We start from the raw sequence: 19,447 nt of genomic DNA, 5'->3' as shown, positions 1-19,447 counted from the left end.
TGATTATTCTCTAAGTGCAGTATTAATCTACACTATAGATAATATTTTGTGTTACTGTAAATCTTACGTTACTTCTGTTGGTCAGATGACCGACGCTATTTGTTGTTTGACTAGTATTCACCCTGAATGTTATTATTATTATTGTTTAATTATTCAGATATTTGTTATGTAGTAATTAACTATTCAATGATTGTTGTTTTTCATCTCACGGAAAAAGATACTTTTTCGTATATCATGTTTAGGCCGGAAACATTTACATAATATATTACCTACACTTTAATCTTGTTATACGATAAAATTTTCACATATTTTTAAGTTTACCTCATTTTTGTGTTTTGACATATTTTCGATTTCATTCTCGTTTCTTTTACTTCAGTTCCCAATAAAATTTGATATCTTGCTTCGAAATTTTCAGGCAAACGTAATGTCGGAGGTTATACCAGTTAGGGTTGCCGTTCGTGTTCGACCACTTAATAGTCGTGAAAAGGCAGAAAATTCCCAAGAATGCGTTCAGTGCTTTGTGGAACAAAGTCAGGTGGGTACTTTCATTTGAAGACTAACTGAAAGGGGAAAGAAATACTGGTAGTAATTTTTTTCTAGTATAAATAAAGTATACTGAATTATTTGTTTAGATATCGATAAATGGTAAAATGTTCACGTTCGACAGCGTCTTCGACCCTACTACATCACAAGAAATAATATACGACGAGTGTGCTGCCCCATTACTGGAAAAAATTTTTGATGGTAGTACCATGTCTCTTCCATTCACTCAGTTTATTTTGAAAACAGATTATAACTTAATTTTTTGTGTTTGTGTGATAAAATTCTTTCATAGAAAAATCGATTAATTGTAAATTAAGGATATAACTGTACGATTCTTGCTTATGGACAAACGGGTAGCGGTAAAACCTATACAATGGGGACTGAAGAAACGGTTAATACTTTTGGTTTCTTTTTTTTTCCTTTACGTTGACAAGGTAGGTATGACCAATTTTCTGTTTCAAAAGTGTCATATGGAAGTTACATTGCATCTATGTCGGCAATTACTGTATTATTTTCATAGCAGTTTCTACTTCATGATGATTTGATTTAAATCGGTTAAGCTCATCTATAAAAAAGTGAAATAATATTATTCAAGAAATGCTACTAACATGAGAACTGCATAATGCATCAATATGCATGTGAGCAAACTTTATGAGCAATGGTGAGTTTAATTTTTAAATTTAAGATTAGGAAAAAAATTTATTTTTAGGTAACCGCATCAAGTGAGGGACGTGGAATTATTTCACGATTAGTGGATGGCATCTTCAAGGAAATTGGAACATCAGAGAGGCATCGAGTGACAGCATCAATGCTTGAGATATATGAGGAAAAAGTCATCGATTTACTTTGCATTAGTCGGGAATGCTTGCAAATTCGCGAATCAAAAGGAGCCGTTTTTGTATGCATTAAATTTGTTAGATATATTTTGAAATCTTAACATATTTTTCTATAAAATGTAGGTTTCTACTCAACATAGTTACTCTTAGTTCAAAAGGTTCAATTTTTTAGGTGCAAGGATTATCGGTACATCCAGTATCCTGTCTTGAAGATGCCATGAAACTCTTGCAAAAAGGTTGTCAGCTTCGAAGTAGAGGGGAAACTGCTATGAACGACAAGTCATCACGCTCGCATGCCATTTTCACATTGTGCATCGAAGGAAATGAATCAGCGGAAAGGTTCAAGCTCCTACTCGATATTAAAGTTACTTGTATTATTTATATAAGTTGAATATATTAATCATATAATTTAAACAACAATTTCAGCACCTTATTCAAAGCGAAACTTCATCTTGTGGATTTGGCTGGTTCTGAGCGTTTGAAAAAGACTCAAGCTGAGGGCGAAAGAATGCGAGAAGGTATTAAGATCAACGAAGGTTTACTAGCATTGGGTAATGTAATTGCATCTTTGACCGATCAGAATGCTACGGGACGCCATATTCCGTATCGAGTTACGAAAATTACACGTCTTCTTCAAGGTTTAGTACAATATTCTTGTTACTGCTTTCGAAATTCACTTGTGAATTGAGTGGTCAAGTGGATGATATATCAATCAATAATTGATTGTGCAAATTCTAAGATGCAAAGTTAATTGTATATTATAATACCTTTTTTTCTCTAATTATCATTTATGAACATTGTTGTTAGAAAATGATGATTGCATTGTAGAGTAAATTTGATTTACAGATTCACTTGGAGGGAATAGCTATACAGTGATGATAGCATGTATTTCACCAGCTGATACGAATGCGGACGAAACTCTGTCAACACTACGATATGCAGATCGAGCGAAGCGTATCAAGAACAAGCCCACTGTGAATGCCGATCCAAATATGGCTCTAATCCAAGGTTTGAGAGATGAGTTGGCAAGTGTGAAACATGAACTAGCAATGCTTCGTGCTGGGCAGAATTTGGTAAAGTTGGAAGATAACCAAACAATGTAAGATTCTTGCTACTAGTCCAGAAATTTTTTTTTTTTTTTTTTTTGATTTTGAATTTTAGTAATAAAAAAGTTCCTTTCATTATCCTCTCTTTGTGTTTTTTGAATAATTGCTATTGAATCAATTAGTTCCATTCGAAATATGATGCATTAAGGGGAAATTCTTGTATCAATGACTTTGACTGTTGATGTTTTTTCATAATAATTTTGTTTAGCAGTGAGATAACGAACGACTGCAAAAGATGTGTCGAGTTAGAAAAGCAAAATTTAGAGAACCAGGAAGATTACAATCGTCGTAATGTACGGTTCGCGGAAGCGATGGTAGAGAATTCGAAATTGGTGGAGCAGTTACTTGCTTCACAACAGATCGTTGAGCAATTGAGAGATCATATGAGGGAAATCAAGTAAATTTTTGTTTGAGTTTGATTAGTTTTAAGAAAAACTCACTCTCATATTAATTTTTCAAGTTTCCAGAAAGAAAAGCGAAAATAAGGAATTTGATGAAGCGATGAAGATTTTAGACATTGCTATCAATTTGCGAGGCCCTGTCGAAGAGGAAAAAGACAAAGATGTGTTCGATGTAAATTATTTTATTAATAACTTAGTGAAGTTATGAAGTAATCTGAGGATAAAGTGAAAAAATGGTTTAACAAAAAATTTATCTTTTCTAGGAAAGCCGAGATGACCTGTCGTTGCCAGTGCAGTTATAAAAAAAGATATTTTATATTTTAGGTTATATTTATAGACATAAGTGATTCTATTACCTATTGTTATAATACAGGACCAATAGTTTTAAATTCGTTTTTTAGATTGGCGAAGATGATGCAGATGATGAAACATCCGACCAAGCATTTGTAAATCGTTTTACTGAAAAGCAAATAGCACTTAATAAGGACATGCGGGATATTTTGGAAGAAATCAAGCAAAAAGTTTGTTATTTAATTCAATATACGCTGGTGGCTTACACTAATTAATTTGAACTGTATTTAATGAATTTTAGGAGCTGGCGTTTGAAGCAACCGTCGCTTCTCAAACAGAAATCGTTAAGATGCGTGATACCTATGCCGCTGAAATGGAACAATTGCAAGCGAAACTGATTGTTTTGGAGAAGGAAAAGCAGGAATTGTTGAGCAAGCTCAAAGGATCCAGTATCCATCATAAGTAAGTATGGGTTATGTCCAAAATTGCTGTTTATTGGTCATGAGCAGATAGGTTCGAAGAAATATATGATGTTTTGAAATAATAAATTTGCATTTTTTGTAAGACTAAGCGAAGAACGACGGAAACGACTTCAAGAACTCGAGAAAGAACTGGCAGTGAGCAAGAGACGGGTAGGAGAAATCCAGAAGCTGGAAAAAGAGAACATTCGTTTGCAAGAACAGTCGAAGAAGTTGAGTATAGAACTTGGCGTACGTTTTATTTCTTTAAAATTTATTTCAGAAATTCATAATTTCCGTTAATAGTGGTTGGCAAAATTTATTAGTATCTGTGAACAGACATCTAGATGACATTTCTTTGTTGTCGTCATAATTTTATATTTTTCATGTTGCAGTGTTTTTATTCCATTACTGTATTTTTTTTTTTCTTGCTAAAATTTACGTTTTTATACTAGCGTATATCTTGTTATCTTTCCTAATATTTAATTATAATTATGAAGCTCCAGGTCATTTTCTAAAATACTCTTAAGCATATTATTTACAGGAATTAAAGAAATTGAGGGTCAAAATGTCTAAGCAAATGAGGGAAGGAGAAGTAAGGTTTCGGAAGTGGAAAATGATGGCGGATCGAAATATGGCACAGCTGAAAAATCAAGTTCGTAGTTCAATTTTTAATAAAAAGGCAAAAAAAAACTTTGTAAGGAATCATGGATAAAGTGATTCCGTCTATATATATTCTTTGTATGTGACTTTCAGAAACTTTAATTAATTCAATTAATTTTATAAACTTCAACTGATTCCATTAATTTTATCGTGTCTCTTTCATTAAGGTACGTAAACGTGAAATGGAAATGGCTCGAGAACAGCATGCAAAAAATCTACAATTAGCTGTATATCGACGAAAATACGAAGAGGCAAATGCTTGCAACCGACGTTTGCAAATGCAACTTACTAAAAGCACTACTCGAGCAAAAACATGTTGTGATGGACAATTTATTGTGGGTAGTTCTGCAAATTTTGGGCATTTTTTAAACGCTTAAATGGGCTAAATTTATGTGTATTTGAAAATTAAATTGAAAACATTCAATGACTGATATTAGCTTTGAATTTTTCCTGAATTGGATTTGTGGAAACATGAAGTCAGATTTAGTTCATACTAGATTAAACACGCTCTTTTTTTTAGTCGGCTTTAAATGATGAATTGGCTGTAGCTTATTCTGCAGCTGAAGCTGAAATTCATTGTCAAATCTTAATCGAACAGCGAAAAGTTCTCTCTCTTCAGCAACAGAAATTAATGAAAAGGCAGGAGAAATTATTGAAGGAACCACCAGTCAAGGTTTGTCGCAAATAATATTTTAGTTTTGAATAATTTTTTTTTTCTGATACTTTGATATACAGCCAGTGTTAGAATAAATGCCGAAGTATTTTTTGTTTCATTGTCACCTATTAAATCACTTTGAAGATTTTCCTATATTTTAGCGTCGTACTGGATTCGATATGGAAGTTGAAGATGAAAGGCAGGCAATTGAAGAGCAGCTAAAGAATTTAGATAGAGAAATTCAGTTACGAGGTAGTGAACTTAGTGATATTCAGAAGAAATGCACAAAAGCTTACTCGGATGAACATCGTGATCGACTGTGGAGTGCTCTGCGAAATCTTACAGAGGCAAAGGCAGGATTAGATCGTCTGTTCGATGCGGTGATTGAATTTTTTACTAAATTTTAGTTCTTGGAAGGCATGAAACTAAAATTAAAAATAAATATTTGTAGACTGTAAACGAAAGGCGTTCTTGTTTGGAAAAAGATTCGCTCATTGAAGAACTGAGACGAGATATGGATGAAATGAAAAATTTTTATGAGAAGAAGTTAGATGTTATGCGGACGGAGTTGAATGATTCCAAAGCTGAAGTGGGAGTGTTACGACGAACCTTAGCAGAAGCTGAATTGTGCTATGCTAAGCAGGTATATTTATTTTTCAGACTTAGAATTTTATTTGAAAATTTGGAATTTTATTTGAAGATCTATTTTAACTGAAGGAACACGATATGATAAATATTTGGAATGAAATGGTCGAGGGACACTTTGATTTACCTGACAACGTGATCAGGAATTTGAATTTGGTAAAGGAAGCTGCTAATAATTTCACCAGTCTCCAACAAGCATTCGAACAAAAACAACGTGATTTAGAGGTTTGTGTTATCAAGAATGAATTTTTCTTTTTTCATAGGAACAGAGATATATAAATCATGTCATTTTTATGGTGATTGAATACCAAAAATCCTTAGAAATAATTTTGATCTTGGGAAAATTAGAAATCACGCGCACGAGTCTACCATGGTCGACTGCGTCGTAAGACTGGAGTAACAGATGGTATGGTGCATGGCCGATCTCTGTCAGAAAGTGTAAGTTTTATTATTATTATTATTATATTTATTTTAAGATTTTTCTTTACAAATTGGGTTTTTATTTATTAAGATTCAATTTTAAATTAAGTGTAAATTTTGAGTCGTTCTTACCTAATTTATTTCATAAGTGAATAAGAATGATTTATTGGTACGTAATTGCTATAATTAAAGCATAACCAGTTGTATACTGCAGAAAACTTAATTAATAGGAATATTTGTAGATTATGGAAGAAAGTGGAAATGGAGAAGATTTGTCAAAGACTTATCAAATAAGAGAAAATCGAAAGCCAGTAGAACGCCTTGGAGTTGTAAGTATATTCTTTTTATATATCTGATTTGAAATAACTATAAATTATTTACTATTGTCTGATACTTTTGAAGGCTATGGATCTGGACTCGATTTTTTCGGATGAAAAAGGAGAGGATATGTCCACTGCTGACAGCGATCTTTCGTATCATCCTACTCCACAAAAAATAACCCGTAAACGTCAATCCAGGTCACTTTACTTCATAAACATTATAATTATTTTGTTAAAATTTTATTTTAGATAAACAAAAATTTGAATTTAAATGAAAAATTAATTTGTTTGTAGTGTATTGAAATAGTTTTAAAACTTGATTCATATCTTTATGAGGGTTATTAATCATCGACAGTACATTATTTCGTGATCTGGTAAGAATTGGTGTTGTCAAGCTCATAATTGCTGAACTCCTTATAATTTGAGTGTATCTATTAGCATAACTGTCTTATTGCATAAACATTAGTTCTCATAATTCTGAAAAAGCGTTATACAGCCAGATATTAATTAGATGTTAACAGTTAGTGATTTTTGTTAACAATTATCAAAAATTTCAGTTTAGCTAATGTACCTGGACGTCGTGATACCTTCGTTTTAAATGAGGCTCCTCTGAAAAAGATTGATATGGATCAGGAACCGAAAAACGAGCCTATTCCAAGCTGCAGCACGGTTACTTTTGGATTTTCTCATATTTTCATATAAGTTTCTTTGACTAGATCTTGAAATCAGATATTAGTTTTCAAATTTGCTTATCTCATAGAAATAATAAACTGTCTCTTAGGAATCTGATTTCAATCCGAACGCAACGTATACGGTTGAACAATGCCCAGGATTAGATCACCGATCAGTTATAACGCGTGATCTTTTTAATGAATTGTAGTTTTGAATTCATGACTATTGTATATTAATTTGGTTCATGAGTTATTGTATGTCAAGTTATTCCTATGAATGAAACAAAGAGAAACACGTACCCATTATTTGTATTAAAATGCCAAATCATTTTTTTGTGAATTCTCTCATAACTAATTCAATAATCGGTGACCAAAATCATTTGCATGAAAATATTTATGATTAATTTGTTTCTTTTTCTAAAATGGTGTTTTTTCTTTACGACAAATTTATCTAATTCTCTGTATATATGAAGAGCATACGAACATTTTTACTAATTTAAAACAGGTTCTTATGTTGATTTGGTGACACACTGTGACAAGCTAAGTTTCTAAGTCTAGTAAGACTTTTCCGTATGACACTTTGCGGTTTTTCGGCACCTTTTTCGAACAAGTTAAATGTTTAAATCTAGTAATATTTTCACATATTTTGTTCTTTAAAAGGTTGATAACTTTTTCTCAACCTTCCTTTTCGTATTGAGAGCTTTATATAATAACCTTTTTCTTCACTTTGAAATGAAATTGTAAAGAATTAATATTTTATGCTAGATACATGTTACCAGTTCTTATATATTGAAATATAAATTCATTAATGTCATATTAGTCAATTCAAAATGGTTACTAGAAGTTTCTGTTGACAAACAAACCGATGTATTACCAAGAATGTGTACGTTTTTTGTTTGTAATAAAATATTGAACTTTGCATCGATTGTTATGTTCAACATCGTTTTCTCCTTTGCTTTATCTCATATTGGCTACCAATAATAATAACAATAATAATTAATTGACATTTTAAAACTTGTTTAAGCATGAATGGCAATTACTTGAGAATATAGATCATAAACAATAAGAATCGTTTAGGTAAATTCTAAATTTCTTTAAGCTAAATTCAGGGAACTTTCGATCAATTTCTGTATGCAATTTTCTAATCTGTTACTTGGGTTCACAAATATCTTTTTTTCATGTGCCATATGTTTAGTTGTCTTACATGAATCTTCGTAGAATTTTCAGCGACATGTAGGACTTTTCTTTTTTTTTTTTATATGTATAAAATAATAGCTTAATTAAATATGTAGTAAGTTTTATCAGTTGCAGTAATGATATCAGAAATTTTCTAATGTTGCAAATTAACATGATATGTGTTAAAAGAATGTTGTAACTGTAATCTTTTGTTAAATCTTTCGTCCGTCATATAATTAAACGTTGTTGACAATGTGTCATACATGATCTGTTAGTTGTATTCAGCTCTACATATGGTTTTTTACTTAACATTATTGCTTCATATATTTTCCAAAAGTATGTTTTAGTAAAATCGAATTATACTATAACATGAGTTTTATTTTTTTTTGTTTTTGTTTTTAGGGTTAATAAATAATCGAATGCCAGATTATCCGTCATGGGTACCGAATGAAATTGCTGTCGGATATATTGAGCATGGTATTCAGGCTTTGCTTTCCTGGCAACTGGATGTTTTAAATAATCGATCATTGCATGCTCCACAATATGGAAATTTAATATTTTCCGCTCCAACAAGTTCCGGCAAAACGGTTGTTGCCGAACTAATTGCCCTAAATACTGTCCGACAATTACGTTGCAAGGCAATTTTCGTCTTTCCATATATATCTGTCGCCAAGGAAAAATTTCTTTGTTTGCAGGTCTAATTTTAATTTTAAACTGTGAATCTTTAACCTGTAAAGATTATTTCAATAAAACGATTTTTTTTAAAAGCATTTTTCCATTTCTAGCTAATCTCTCTATTTACAATAGTATTAAATTCAGCTAATATTTTCATATCAGCTGAGTTTTTAATGCTTTTTGAGAATTTAGAATTTTTGAAAAGTTGCAAAATTTCCAATAATTTTTAGAAAATATGGCGAAAAGTTGATCTTCGTGTCAGCGCATTCATCGGCTCACATTCATCACCATTTCAAGCTTGGGATGCATCAGTTTGTACAATCGAAAAAGCTAATTCACTTTTAAATCGTATGATTGCTGACAAAAGTATATTTGATATAGGTTAAATTTATTGCTTTTTTTTTCCTTCAAAATCAAATAATTGTACATCGATGAAATCATTTCATACATATATTTTATTGACGAAATATATTACATTCAGTATGTATATTTATTGCATAAAGATGTTTATCAATGCGTTTGTGTATTCTAGTATTGAAATACAAAATGCGTCTTTATATATATATGCGTGATTTATTAGCAAAAAATACGTTGAAACGTATGCATTTTTATACTTAATTAGAAAATCATGACTCGATAGCACGCAAACAATCTATTCTACTATTATTGAAAAATTATCATTTATCTTTTGTTAGGTGTATTGGTAATCGATGAATTTCATATATTATTTGATGGAAATCGTGGACCATTGGTGGAGCAAATTATTGGGAAAGCATTGTACATTTCTCGGTATTTAAAGTAAGAATGCTTAAATGTATACATTACCGAGAATTTTTCTTTATAATAACTTATTAGACGGACTTATTAGCACAATTTCTACGACATTTTTCTAAATTAACTTTTTGAATTCCCAAAAACACTTTTTTGAGGATCACACTTTCTAAAAATTAATTTCTTTTTTTCTTTTGTAGACCAAATCTTCATTTGTTCCTTAAGCTATGAATTTAAATGTTAATTTTTATAGTCATCAAATTCAAATTATCAGCTTAAGCGCTACATTACCAAATTTGGATGAACTGGCTGATTGGCTAAATGCAGAAAAGTATGAAACGCAATTTCGTCCAGTACAGTTGCATGAAATGATAATGTGTGATAATGAGCTACGAGATGTAAATACATTGCAGCATATTCGAACGGTATCAAATGAATTTGTTGTTTCAAACGATATCGAATATGGAATTATTCAGTATGATTTTTGATGAATTTTTTTTCAAATTTCAAAACATTTCAAAAATTTTGTTTTACAACAGAAGTAAACCTCTCAGTTTGGACTAAAATGTAATAAATTTTCTAAAATCTGTTACAGTCTGATTTGATTTTCATATTTAGTTCTGAATATCACACTATACTTTCAATGAATAAAACAAATTAAACAGGATTTTGTTATTAATGACTTTTAAACCTAATGGCACCATCGAACATTTTAGATTCTCATAATCTTTGTTATGAGATGTGAGAAATTAAATTGTAGCTATATGTAATTCTAGAAGTGACGAGTACTTCTTGCTTCCGAAAAGCTCACGAATGTTCTTGGAATTATTTGGTAATGAAAAAAAAAAAAAAAATAAGAAATAAACGCGATATTATTTCAGCTTATGTACGGAATCTGTTATGAAAGGCGAATCGGTATTGGTATTTTGTAGCTCAAAAGCAGAAACAGAAAAGCTTGCCCTAGCTATATCGCAGCATTTTGAAAAATATTTTAAATCGAGCAATAGTGAAAATCTTATTTCACCTTTTAATATACAATCATTGAAAACAGTTAAACACGCATTTCATCATGAAATACAATTTGTAGATGATATTTTACGAGAAACACTACCACATGGAATTGCATTTCATCATGCTGGTTAGTTTTGTTAGAAAAAATTTTTCTACTTTTAGCACACTTTTTTTTCAATCTTCATTGTTAAATGAGAATGCAATTTACTTACATCTCTTCTTCCTCTCTTGATCATATTCAGAATTTTGAATCAATATCGAAATGTGGAAGTACCTTATAATAATTTATTAAAGTTAAGTCCAGTGAATAATTTATTAAAGTTCATAATTTTCGAAGTTTGCAAATTTAGTCATTGCTAATAATCAACTCTTTTAAATCTATTAATTTGAACATTAAAAGGGCACAGTCTTTTTTCTTCAAAAATTTTCCTCCCTAACTTCATTTTTATTTTTAGTTCTTTTTTCAGTTGTTTACTATTGTTTATTGCACTCTGATAACATTGCCGATAATTGGTATAACTCTTAGTTATTTTTTACACCTCGAAATAGAAATGCTATATTTAGATTTTGGGAATATTTATAAAATTTTAAATTGTTCCAAATTTACTCGAAAAATTATTTCATCTTTAATAAAAAAATAAATAAATGGAAGAGAATAGTTTATAATTTTAACAGTACATTCTCACACATATATACACACTTATCTCTGTGCTTATTATATAAATGTATGTGTCCGGTATACCAATTATTGATAATGTCATCTTATAACAATTGAGGAAACGGTTTGCTTTTTGAGAGCATTGATTAAGTACCATTCATTGAATAAAGATGAGAGCGCATTGTCATTATTATTAGCGCATTGACGCTTTGTTATTTATGAATTCATTTATTTACGTAACACTTATTTACTTATTTACTTGTTTACCTAATTTTATTCCAATTGCCTCATTTATGTTCCTGAATCATTTCTCAAGTTATCAACATTCATTCCTTTTATTCCAATATGATTTTCTTTACCTAATCTTCTCATCTATTTCTCTTTGATGACCTTCTTCCTAAAATGCCTATCTCTCACCATTTCTACTTATATTGCCGATATCCTCCATTTATCATTCAAAATAAAATTATCTATCCTTTTCAAAAATATATTCGTGGATAGGAAGCAAATTAGTACACATTCTTTTCTCTAGCTATTGAAATCCGAAATATGTTAAAATTTTCAAAAGAGCAATTTATGCCAATTGAGAAATGAATGATAATCTCTTTTGATTGATGAAATTGGCAATAATTTTCCACATAGAATCTAACAACACAATCATAAGAAATAGTAAGTAAAAGATTAAAGTAAACAGTAAATTTACTGGCAACAAGACTTCAAGATATCACTTTTATAGCTAATATTCTAGCAATTTGAAAGGATAAATGATTGACACGTAAAGTGAAGTGAAAAAAATAAAAGAAAAAAATAGTGAAATATTTTAGGTTTAACCGTAGAAGAACGTGAAAGTATTGAGAATGCTTTCTGTGATCAGTCATTACGTATAGTATGCGCCACTTCAACTCTCAGTTCCGGAATAAATTTGCCAGCTCATCGAGTAATTATCAAAACACAATTGTGCGGACCCGTAGCTCTTAATGGTTTGACATATATGCAAATGATTGGTCGAGCTGGACGTTTGGGACAAACCGAAAAAGGTAATAATTTAGCTAATTGTGGCAAACATGATTTATACCATAGGTGAAGTTATTTTTTTGAAATTTTGAAATCTGTAGAAAAAAAAAAATACTGTACTATTCATATAAAAGATTCATTGATAAAATTTTCATTAGTAATTCATATGAGTATTGATCCTGATTATAGTGATAAATGAACGAATTATATCAATTGTAAATACGAATTATATCAATCTAGCTAAAATTTTTATAATTTTTAAATTCGGGAAAACTATCAGAAGTATTAAAGAAAGAAAAAATGAAAAAAAACTAAAAAACAAATTAAGTTTATCCAAGCATAAGCAAAACTTCTGTTAAATTTATCAAAATGACTTTTTATAAATTTATAACAGTTATTTGATCTAACTAATCATACTATCATATTATCAGTATTTTTTTTTCTGTTAACTAATAAAACTACTTGAGAAGAAAAAAAGGTATAAATCAATAAATGAAAACTTGTTTCTCAAAAAATTCTGCATTGAAATTTAATAAATTCACTATGTAATTCATTTGCATATTTTTTGATGACTTTCTAAATATTACTATTATTCATACATTAAATGGGAAAGGACGAGATTGTTAATTTATTTTGACACTTTAGAATATGGTTCGAATGAATTGATTTGAATGTATGACTAAGCTAAGGTGCAGTTAATAGTTTTCTTCATAATTCACATTTTAATTATTTGTTCATCATTCAGCACCGTTCGTATATAAACAATTTTTTATTTACTACTTGCCTAAGGTTACTTTTAATTGATGTTAATCGTGAAAAATTCTTATCCCTTCCATTCATGTTTTCTTACAATCTAAATAATTCATTAGCAAATGCATGAATTAATATGGTTGAGATTGATGTTGATGATCATTTGAAATCATTTCACTGAATTGAATTCTTTAAACATCCTAAACAATCTTAAATTTATTTTAGCATATTCAAAAATTATTTCAAGTATTGAGAAGTTTGCCATATCCAGAAGTTGAGACAATTGATAATTAAAATAATCGTTTTTCCTAAATTCTTGGAATAAATGCATTTTTTGCTGAAAGTTACAATTTATAAGGAAATATCGTTTCGTAAGTTAATATTGAATTAAAATTTGAAAAATAATTATGTGTCTTTTTATAATTATTGTTTTTAAATTATTTTTATTATCCTATATATCAGACTAAAAAATATGAAATTTTAAATTTATGATTTACTCAAAATAACGTGAGGCGATATTAAGGGTATACGACGGTGTATTTTTCTTACAATTCACTTAATCTAATAGCTTACATAATTCAAATTGGAAAACAATAAATGGAAGAGGAAGCGAATATGAGAATAGAAAATGTTGTCTGTTAATTTTACTCTCACTAATGACCTTTGCTCGCTTTGAAATGACATTTGAATTTCTATTTTGTAGTAGTAAAAAAAAAAAAAAAAAAAAACGTAATTTGTATCCTTCGTAAAGCTAGAATACTTTTTGACCTTAAATACAAAAGTTGACCGTATCATATATCTCAGTAATTGAGAAGTAATATTGTTCATATATTGTAAAGGCTAAAGGTCATTCAAATTAGAGAAGGGTGTGAGAAAAAAAATGAGACCACACAGTAGCTACAAGTGATTGTTGCTGTTGAAGCAATTATGGTAACATGATATCTATCCATTTACTCGAAATTGTTAGCATGTCATTTCGATTGCTTGAAAGAAGGAGGACATATGCTGGAGATTAATTTATCATTCAAAGTGGATTTGGCACATTTAATTTTCTTTACTTCCTCTTTCAGTCTCTCTTTTCTCCCTATATAAGGTGAATGAATGCGAAAGCAACAATTCATTCCTTTTCAACCAATTAAATTACTGAAAAATTTATCGAAATTAGAATCTTAGCTCTGTCTATCTCAATAATTAGAAATTATACCAAAATTTGTAACCTATTGTAATTTTATCAGGTAGAGAAAAAACAAAACGAAGATTTAAGGTGATATAGGACTAGATTTGAGATAGACTAAAGTTTTTGTGAGGGAATTGTTTCTAAGAATGTTATTTGAAAAATTAATCAAACTTTTTTTTTTTTTTTTTGAAATTCATACTCAAAAAAAATGTTAGCGATGAAGTTTTCATTCAGTGTCATAGAATTTATCTTCTCAAGATGCTTACTTAATTGGACAGAATTTAATTGCTAGCATTGAAATTGTGATAATTGGAATAGTTAGTGTGATATTTTGCTAACATGGTAATTTTTTATAAGTTTACAATTTGTTAATTTTCTTAACCAAATTTTATGCAGAAATGTTACAGTATTTTAATGTTCTGTATCGTTTCATTCTTTTCCCTTTAATAATTTTGATGATTTGTAGTTATGCAAGTCTCAGTATTTCAAGTTGTAATTAAGTAAAACTGATTAGGTTTAGAAATTTTGTGAAAAGTACTTAAAATTCAAGATTTTTTTCTTTTATTTTAGGATAGATTGTAGAAATCATTGTTATAACATCTTCTTTTCCTCTGACAATATGACATTTGTTCTAAGTGCAACTGTGAAATTTACAAAACTAAAACTTTAGTCAGCAACTCGTAATTTTTTAAATGGGAGGAAATAATTGAAGTGCGAGTGAAATTTATTATTGAAATGTGAAATGCAAATCTCATCGAGAACACATTTAATTATCAAAATTATACAACAATCATTTAATATCATAAGAAAATATTACTACATTTATGATGTCCTCAAAGATTTTAAACAGATTAACTTAAAATCAAAAATATTTCTTAGCTTTAATGGAATAAAATTTGTAAAATTTAGATATCACCGAGCTATTCGTTTTTCTTTTTTCAAAATAATTAATAAGTGAATGAATAAATTTGCTGCTAATACTTATAATGAAATTGATTGATTTATGTTGAAATTATATGATTATGATGCAATAACTATAATATTATCATTTATAACTTATAATATATAACATATCACATAAAAAAATTATAGAATGTTTATGTTAATAATATGAAATTCTGAAATTACTTCTATCTTTTTTCCTACACTAAGCTAATTTTATTGCCTAGTAGCATTGGTATTATTGTTTACATATTGTAAACTATCATATTGATGATAAGCAGATAGTTTAGTGTTATTAGTACTATGATTATTATTGTTATTATCATTATTATTTGAAATACCAGGTGAGCATGCTTCCACCGATTTGTCATCCTCATTTGATTCCTTATCAATTTCACCATTTTCCAAATGTGCTGCTGCTTCAAGGCTTTTCTTATGCATTCCTAACAATACAAGAAATGCTTCTTTAAATGATTATCCAAGATTTAATTAAATTATCAATTAGCATATGATTAGATGAAATAATTTTATTTAGTTAAACATAATTACGGTATAGTCAAAATAATCTTTTGCATTTCATCAATTTTAATTTTTAAAAATTTTTGAAAAAAAATGAAAATTACCAAGTATCTATGGCAATTTTATTAATATTATTAAATTGATATACCTTAATTTTATCTAATGTTAATCAGTCAAATCTAATCAAAGTTTTACAATAGTTCTGAGAAAGAAGAAATAAATAAATTATCTTTGTAATTCAATTTTGGAAGAAAGTTGAATTTGTGAGTAAAAGAAAAAAAAAAAGACAAAATTTTATAAGATATGAGAGTAGTATATGGTATAGAAAAACCATATGGCAGCAATTGCGTCAGTTTGTTTTTATCTAATTACAGTCAATATGTAATGCATTAATTATGATGTAACAGTTATAGAATAAGATAGATAATCATGATATTAATTAAAAAAAGAAAAATAAAACTTGTTTATATTTTATTTTTAGTTCCATGATAAACAGATATATCATGATATTTTTCAAAATAAAATGAAATATCTAAATTTCTGAATTTTCTTTTTTTTTTTACTTTCTTTCATTTTTTTTTAAAAATATATATTATCTTTTTTCACTTTTTTCTTCCTAAATTTAACAAAATAATCAGACAAACCTAAAAGCCATGGAGCAGTAGATTCATTTGGATTTTCCGATGATCGTGTAATTGTTTCTGGTAGTGGTAATGAATGTCGAACCATTGCACCGTATAAACCATATTCTGCCATTATTGTACTTTTACCCCATGTTTTTTCAGTTTTCCGCCATTTAGCTCGACGATTTTGAAACCAAACCTAATTGAGAAGAATTGCAAGAAAAAAAAAAAAAAAACATTTTTCAATCTTTTCTTTTTTTAAATGATAATGAAAAAAAATTTTCATCTAAATTTTATGAAAAATTTAAACGAAACGCAAAATGTATCAAAAATGTACAATGATAGATGATAATACAAATTGATTAGCTAACATTGTGTCATATTTTTAATTTTTTTTTTTTTTGAATAAATTACCTGTATCCGATCTACAGCAATTTCAGTTTTCATAGCTAATAGTTCACGAGCATACATATCAGGATAATGAGCTTCCTAAAAGAAAAAAGGAAAAAAATTGCTGGTAAATTTCTTAATTTTACAGATGTGAAAAGCGTGATTTAGAATTAATAATATGGTAGTGTAGTTTTTGAACATCAAAACCATGGCTTTTTCTTTCTAAGAAGGACGGAAGAAAGAAAGTGAAGCATGAAATAATATCGACGAATATTTTAAATTTAGAAAATAAACATATAGTATGTATAATATGTAGCGAAGAAACAATAGTTTAATTTAATTTTATGGAAATGAGCTTTTGAATTGTTTAAGTTGAAGACCAAAACAGATTAAGGAAAGAATTGATCAAATGCAGTAATTTATTATAAAATGAATACGAAAATTTTTTCTTGAACTTTTCGCTTATCTTCTTGACGCGAAATTTGGAATGCATTACTTTCACTTTTTGAACTTTGTTGTGCAAGATAAATCATTTAAAAAATGACAAATTAGGATCCAATAACATTAATAATGCTAATATAATAATAGTAATGATAATAACAATAACCAATAGCAGCGATGATAATAATAATAATAATAGTAAAGATAATAATAATGATAATAATGGTGAAAAGATCATTGTTTTGATCTTGCTAAAAGTAAGTTTAGGCATGAAAAACATTTATTTCGATCTTTTTTCCTTCGGTTTTCTTGGTCAGCTATTCTAAAGTAGAAATTATTGATGAATTTATTGTATACTCTTAAATTTTATTAAATAATGAATTATTATTATATCAACTGAATAAATTAAAAATAAACAACAAAACAAAACACTTTAGAAGTGTGGACATGTGTTAGGGCCATAAGAAAGACTAAGATTGAAAAATTAGTATTAAAATTTGACAACAAGAGATTTCGAGTAAAATTTCAAATTTTCATTGAATGAATAGTGATGAAAATAATTTTAACCATACTTGGAAGGCTTTCTCCAATTCATCTACTTGAAATTGCGTGAAAATTGTCCGATGACGGCGTTTTTTTCTTTTTGAAATAGATTTTTCATTGCTTGATGAGGGAATACTTGTTATAGCGGTTGATGCTCCAAACATTGAATTGGACCGGATACTGGCATAATCTATTCCGGACATCCCTGTCTTATCAGTAACAGTAATAAGTAAATAATTAACAAAAAAAGTTAACAGTATACTTTACTGTTTTACCTGCATCATCTATTACTGCTACTATTACTTTGCTGTTTTTTTTTTTTTTTAAATAATTAAAACTAAAATTACTAATTATAGTTGATTTTAACTCCTTTTCTTAAACACTATTATTTAATGATATAATGATTGAAACTTCTTGGACATAAAATCAAGTAAAGAGGAATCAAATAAATGATTGAAGCAAATAAATAGATAAGTAAATAAGCAATTACAAGAAGTCAATATATCGAATAGTGGACAAGAATTCATTAAGATAAATGAGGATAATAAAGAAAATTGATTACCCTGATTAACTGGTTCATATTGGACTCGATCAAATGGAGTTTGTGACATTTCCATAGTAAATAATTGTGGTGCATTATGAGAAAAAAATGGTGCCGGTTGATTGGTGCAGTATTGTGGTGTAGTGGTAAAATAGGTTGCAGCGGTACCTTGCTGCATATCACGAGCTGCTGCTAATCCCAATAAACTATGAATTCCAAACGACATTCCCATCCGTTGAGCTGCAGCAGCAGTACTAGTAACTGTATTATCAGTTCCGTTTGTGGCTAACTGATGTGTCATACTACCTAAGCCGGTTGTTGAATTTCCACCAATACTACAACAACCACCATTACCACCATTGCTACCACCACCACCACCACCACCAAACATCGCAACCGATATTGTTTGCATATTCTTCCTTCCTCGTATCTTTTTCGTTTTTGCTTGAATACTAATAATATACACTTAGGTTATAAATGGACAAATAAATAAGCAAGCAAACTTTACACTTCTTAAGGAATAAATAGGAACTAAGATGTCTAATGGTGGTAAAGTGTCATCGTTTCTTTTATTATCCTTTAATTACCGTATGGTTAAAACGGTATTTGAAAGGGCGGAGCGGAAGCAACCAACCCGAATCATTTCAATGCTCTTTTATAGCCAATCAAATTGGGTACACCTCTTTTGTTCATTTACATAAGGATGTAAGTATAGTTATGTTATATATACCGTGTATTATTTAGCAGATAAGGTAATAAAAGAAAAAGGATGAGTTAAAGGAAATGAAGAGAAAAAGAGACAGAGAGAGAGAGAGAGATGAGAGAGGAAATCTAAATTTGAAACATATAAAGAGTACATTATGCTACGCAAAAATGCCTTAATAATTTGAGCAAGTATGAAAATTAAATTGATTGTGTAGCATAAGAGAGTATTGTTATCATCATCATCATCATTAATACAATTAGAGGTAAGCAAATATGCTAGCATATAGCAATAAGAATTTATATAATAATGATAGATTATAATAAACGAGTAATAATATAATAATAATAACAACAATAATTTCAACCAATATCTATCATATAATAACAACCAATATCTATCATATAATAGGAACATAATAACAGTAATGACAATAACTTCAACAATAGTAATAGCAATAGCTTTATTACTAAAGAATATTAAGAAGAAGCAAGTGTATATATG

At 29.0% G+C, this 19,447-nt stretch overlaps 3 protein-coding genes across 3 annotated transcripts; 2 read left to right on the top strand and 1 right to left on the bottom strand.

Annotated features, from left to right (window-relative positions):
- Positions 1-424: 424 nt before the first annotated feature.
- Bma-klp-19 (Kinesin motor domain containing protein) lies at positions 425-7,218 on the top strand (the record flags this gene model as incomplete). The annotated part of the gene is made up of 23 exons (XM_001900921.2): positions 425-535; positions 633-744; positions 861-934; positions 1,253-1,441; positions 1,552-1,718; positions 1,806-2,017; positions 2,226-2,478; positions 2,694-2,882; positions 2,953-3,058; positions 3,288-3,407; positions 3,479-3,639; positions 3,743-3,887; positions 4,180-4,290; positions 4,466-4,633; positions 4,819-4,971; positions 5,115-5,333; positions 5,405-5,596; positions 5,671-5,823; positions 5,947-6,036; positions 6,261-6,347; positions 6,421-6,536; positions 6,896-7,007; positions 7,120-7,218. The coding sequence occupies 23 exons, from the start codon at positions 425-427 to the stop codon at positions 7,216-7,218; spliced, it is 3,339 nt and encodes a 1,112-aa protein (XP_001900956.2).
- Positions 7,219-8,604: 1,386 nt separating this feature from the next.
- Bma-polq-1.2 (Helicase conserved C-terminal domain containing protein) lies at positions 8,605-12,384 on the top strand (the record flags this gene model as incomplete). Its single annotated transcript, XM_043077711.1, has 6 exons — positions 8,605-8,880; positions 9,091-9,241; positions 9,556-9,658; positions 9,885-10,106; positions 10,513-10,769; positions 12,125-12,384. The coding sequence occupies 6 exons, from the start codon at positions 8,605-8,607 to the stop codon at positions 12,382-12,384; spliced, it is 1,269 nt and encodes a 422-aa protein (XP_042933645.1).
- Positions 12,385-15,399: 3,015 nt separating this feature from the next.
- Bma-ceh-10 (Uncharacterized protein) lies at positions 15,400-18,472 on the bottom strand (the record flags this gene model as incomplete). The annotated part of the gene is made up of 5 exons (XM_043077710.1): positions 15,400-15,626; positions 16,347-16,524; positions 16,740-16,814; positions 17,729-17,904; positions 18,262-18,472. 5 exons carry the CDS (start codon positions 18,470-18,472, stop codon positions 15,400-15,402), a joined length of 867 nt encoding a protein of 288 aa, XP_042933644.1.
- Between the last annotated feature and the right edge of the window lie 975 nt (positions 18,473-19,447).

Source organism: Brugia malayi (genome assembly GCF_000002995.4).
Source record: "Brugia malayi strain FR3 genome assembly, contig: Bm_v4_Chr1_scaffold_001, whole genome shotgun sequence".
Classification (NCBI taxonomy): Eukaryota; Metazoa; Nematoda; class Chromadorea; order Rhabditida; family Onchocercidae; genus Brugia; species Brugia malayi.
The sequence above is the reverse complement of the archived record's forward strand: the minus strand, read 5'-3'. Positions and strand labels throughout refer to the sequence as shown.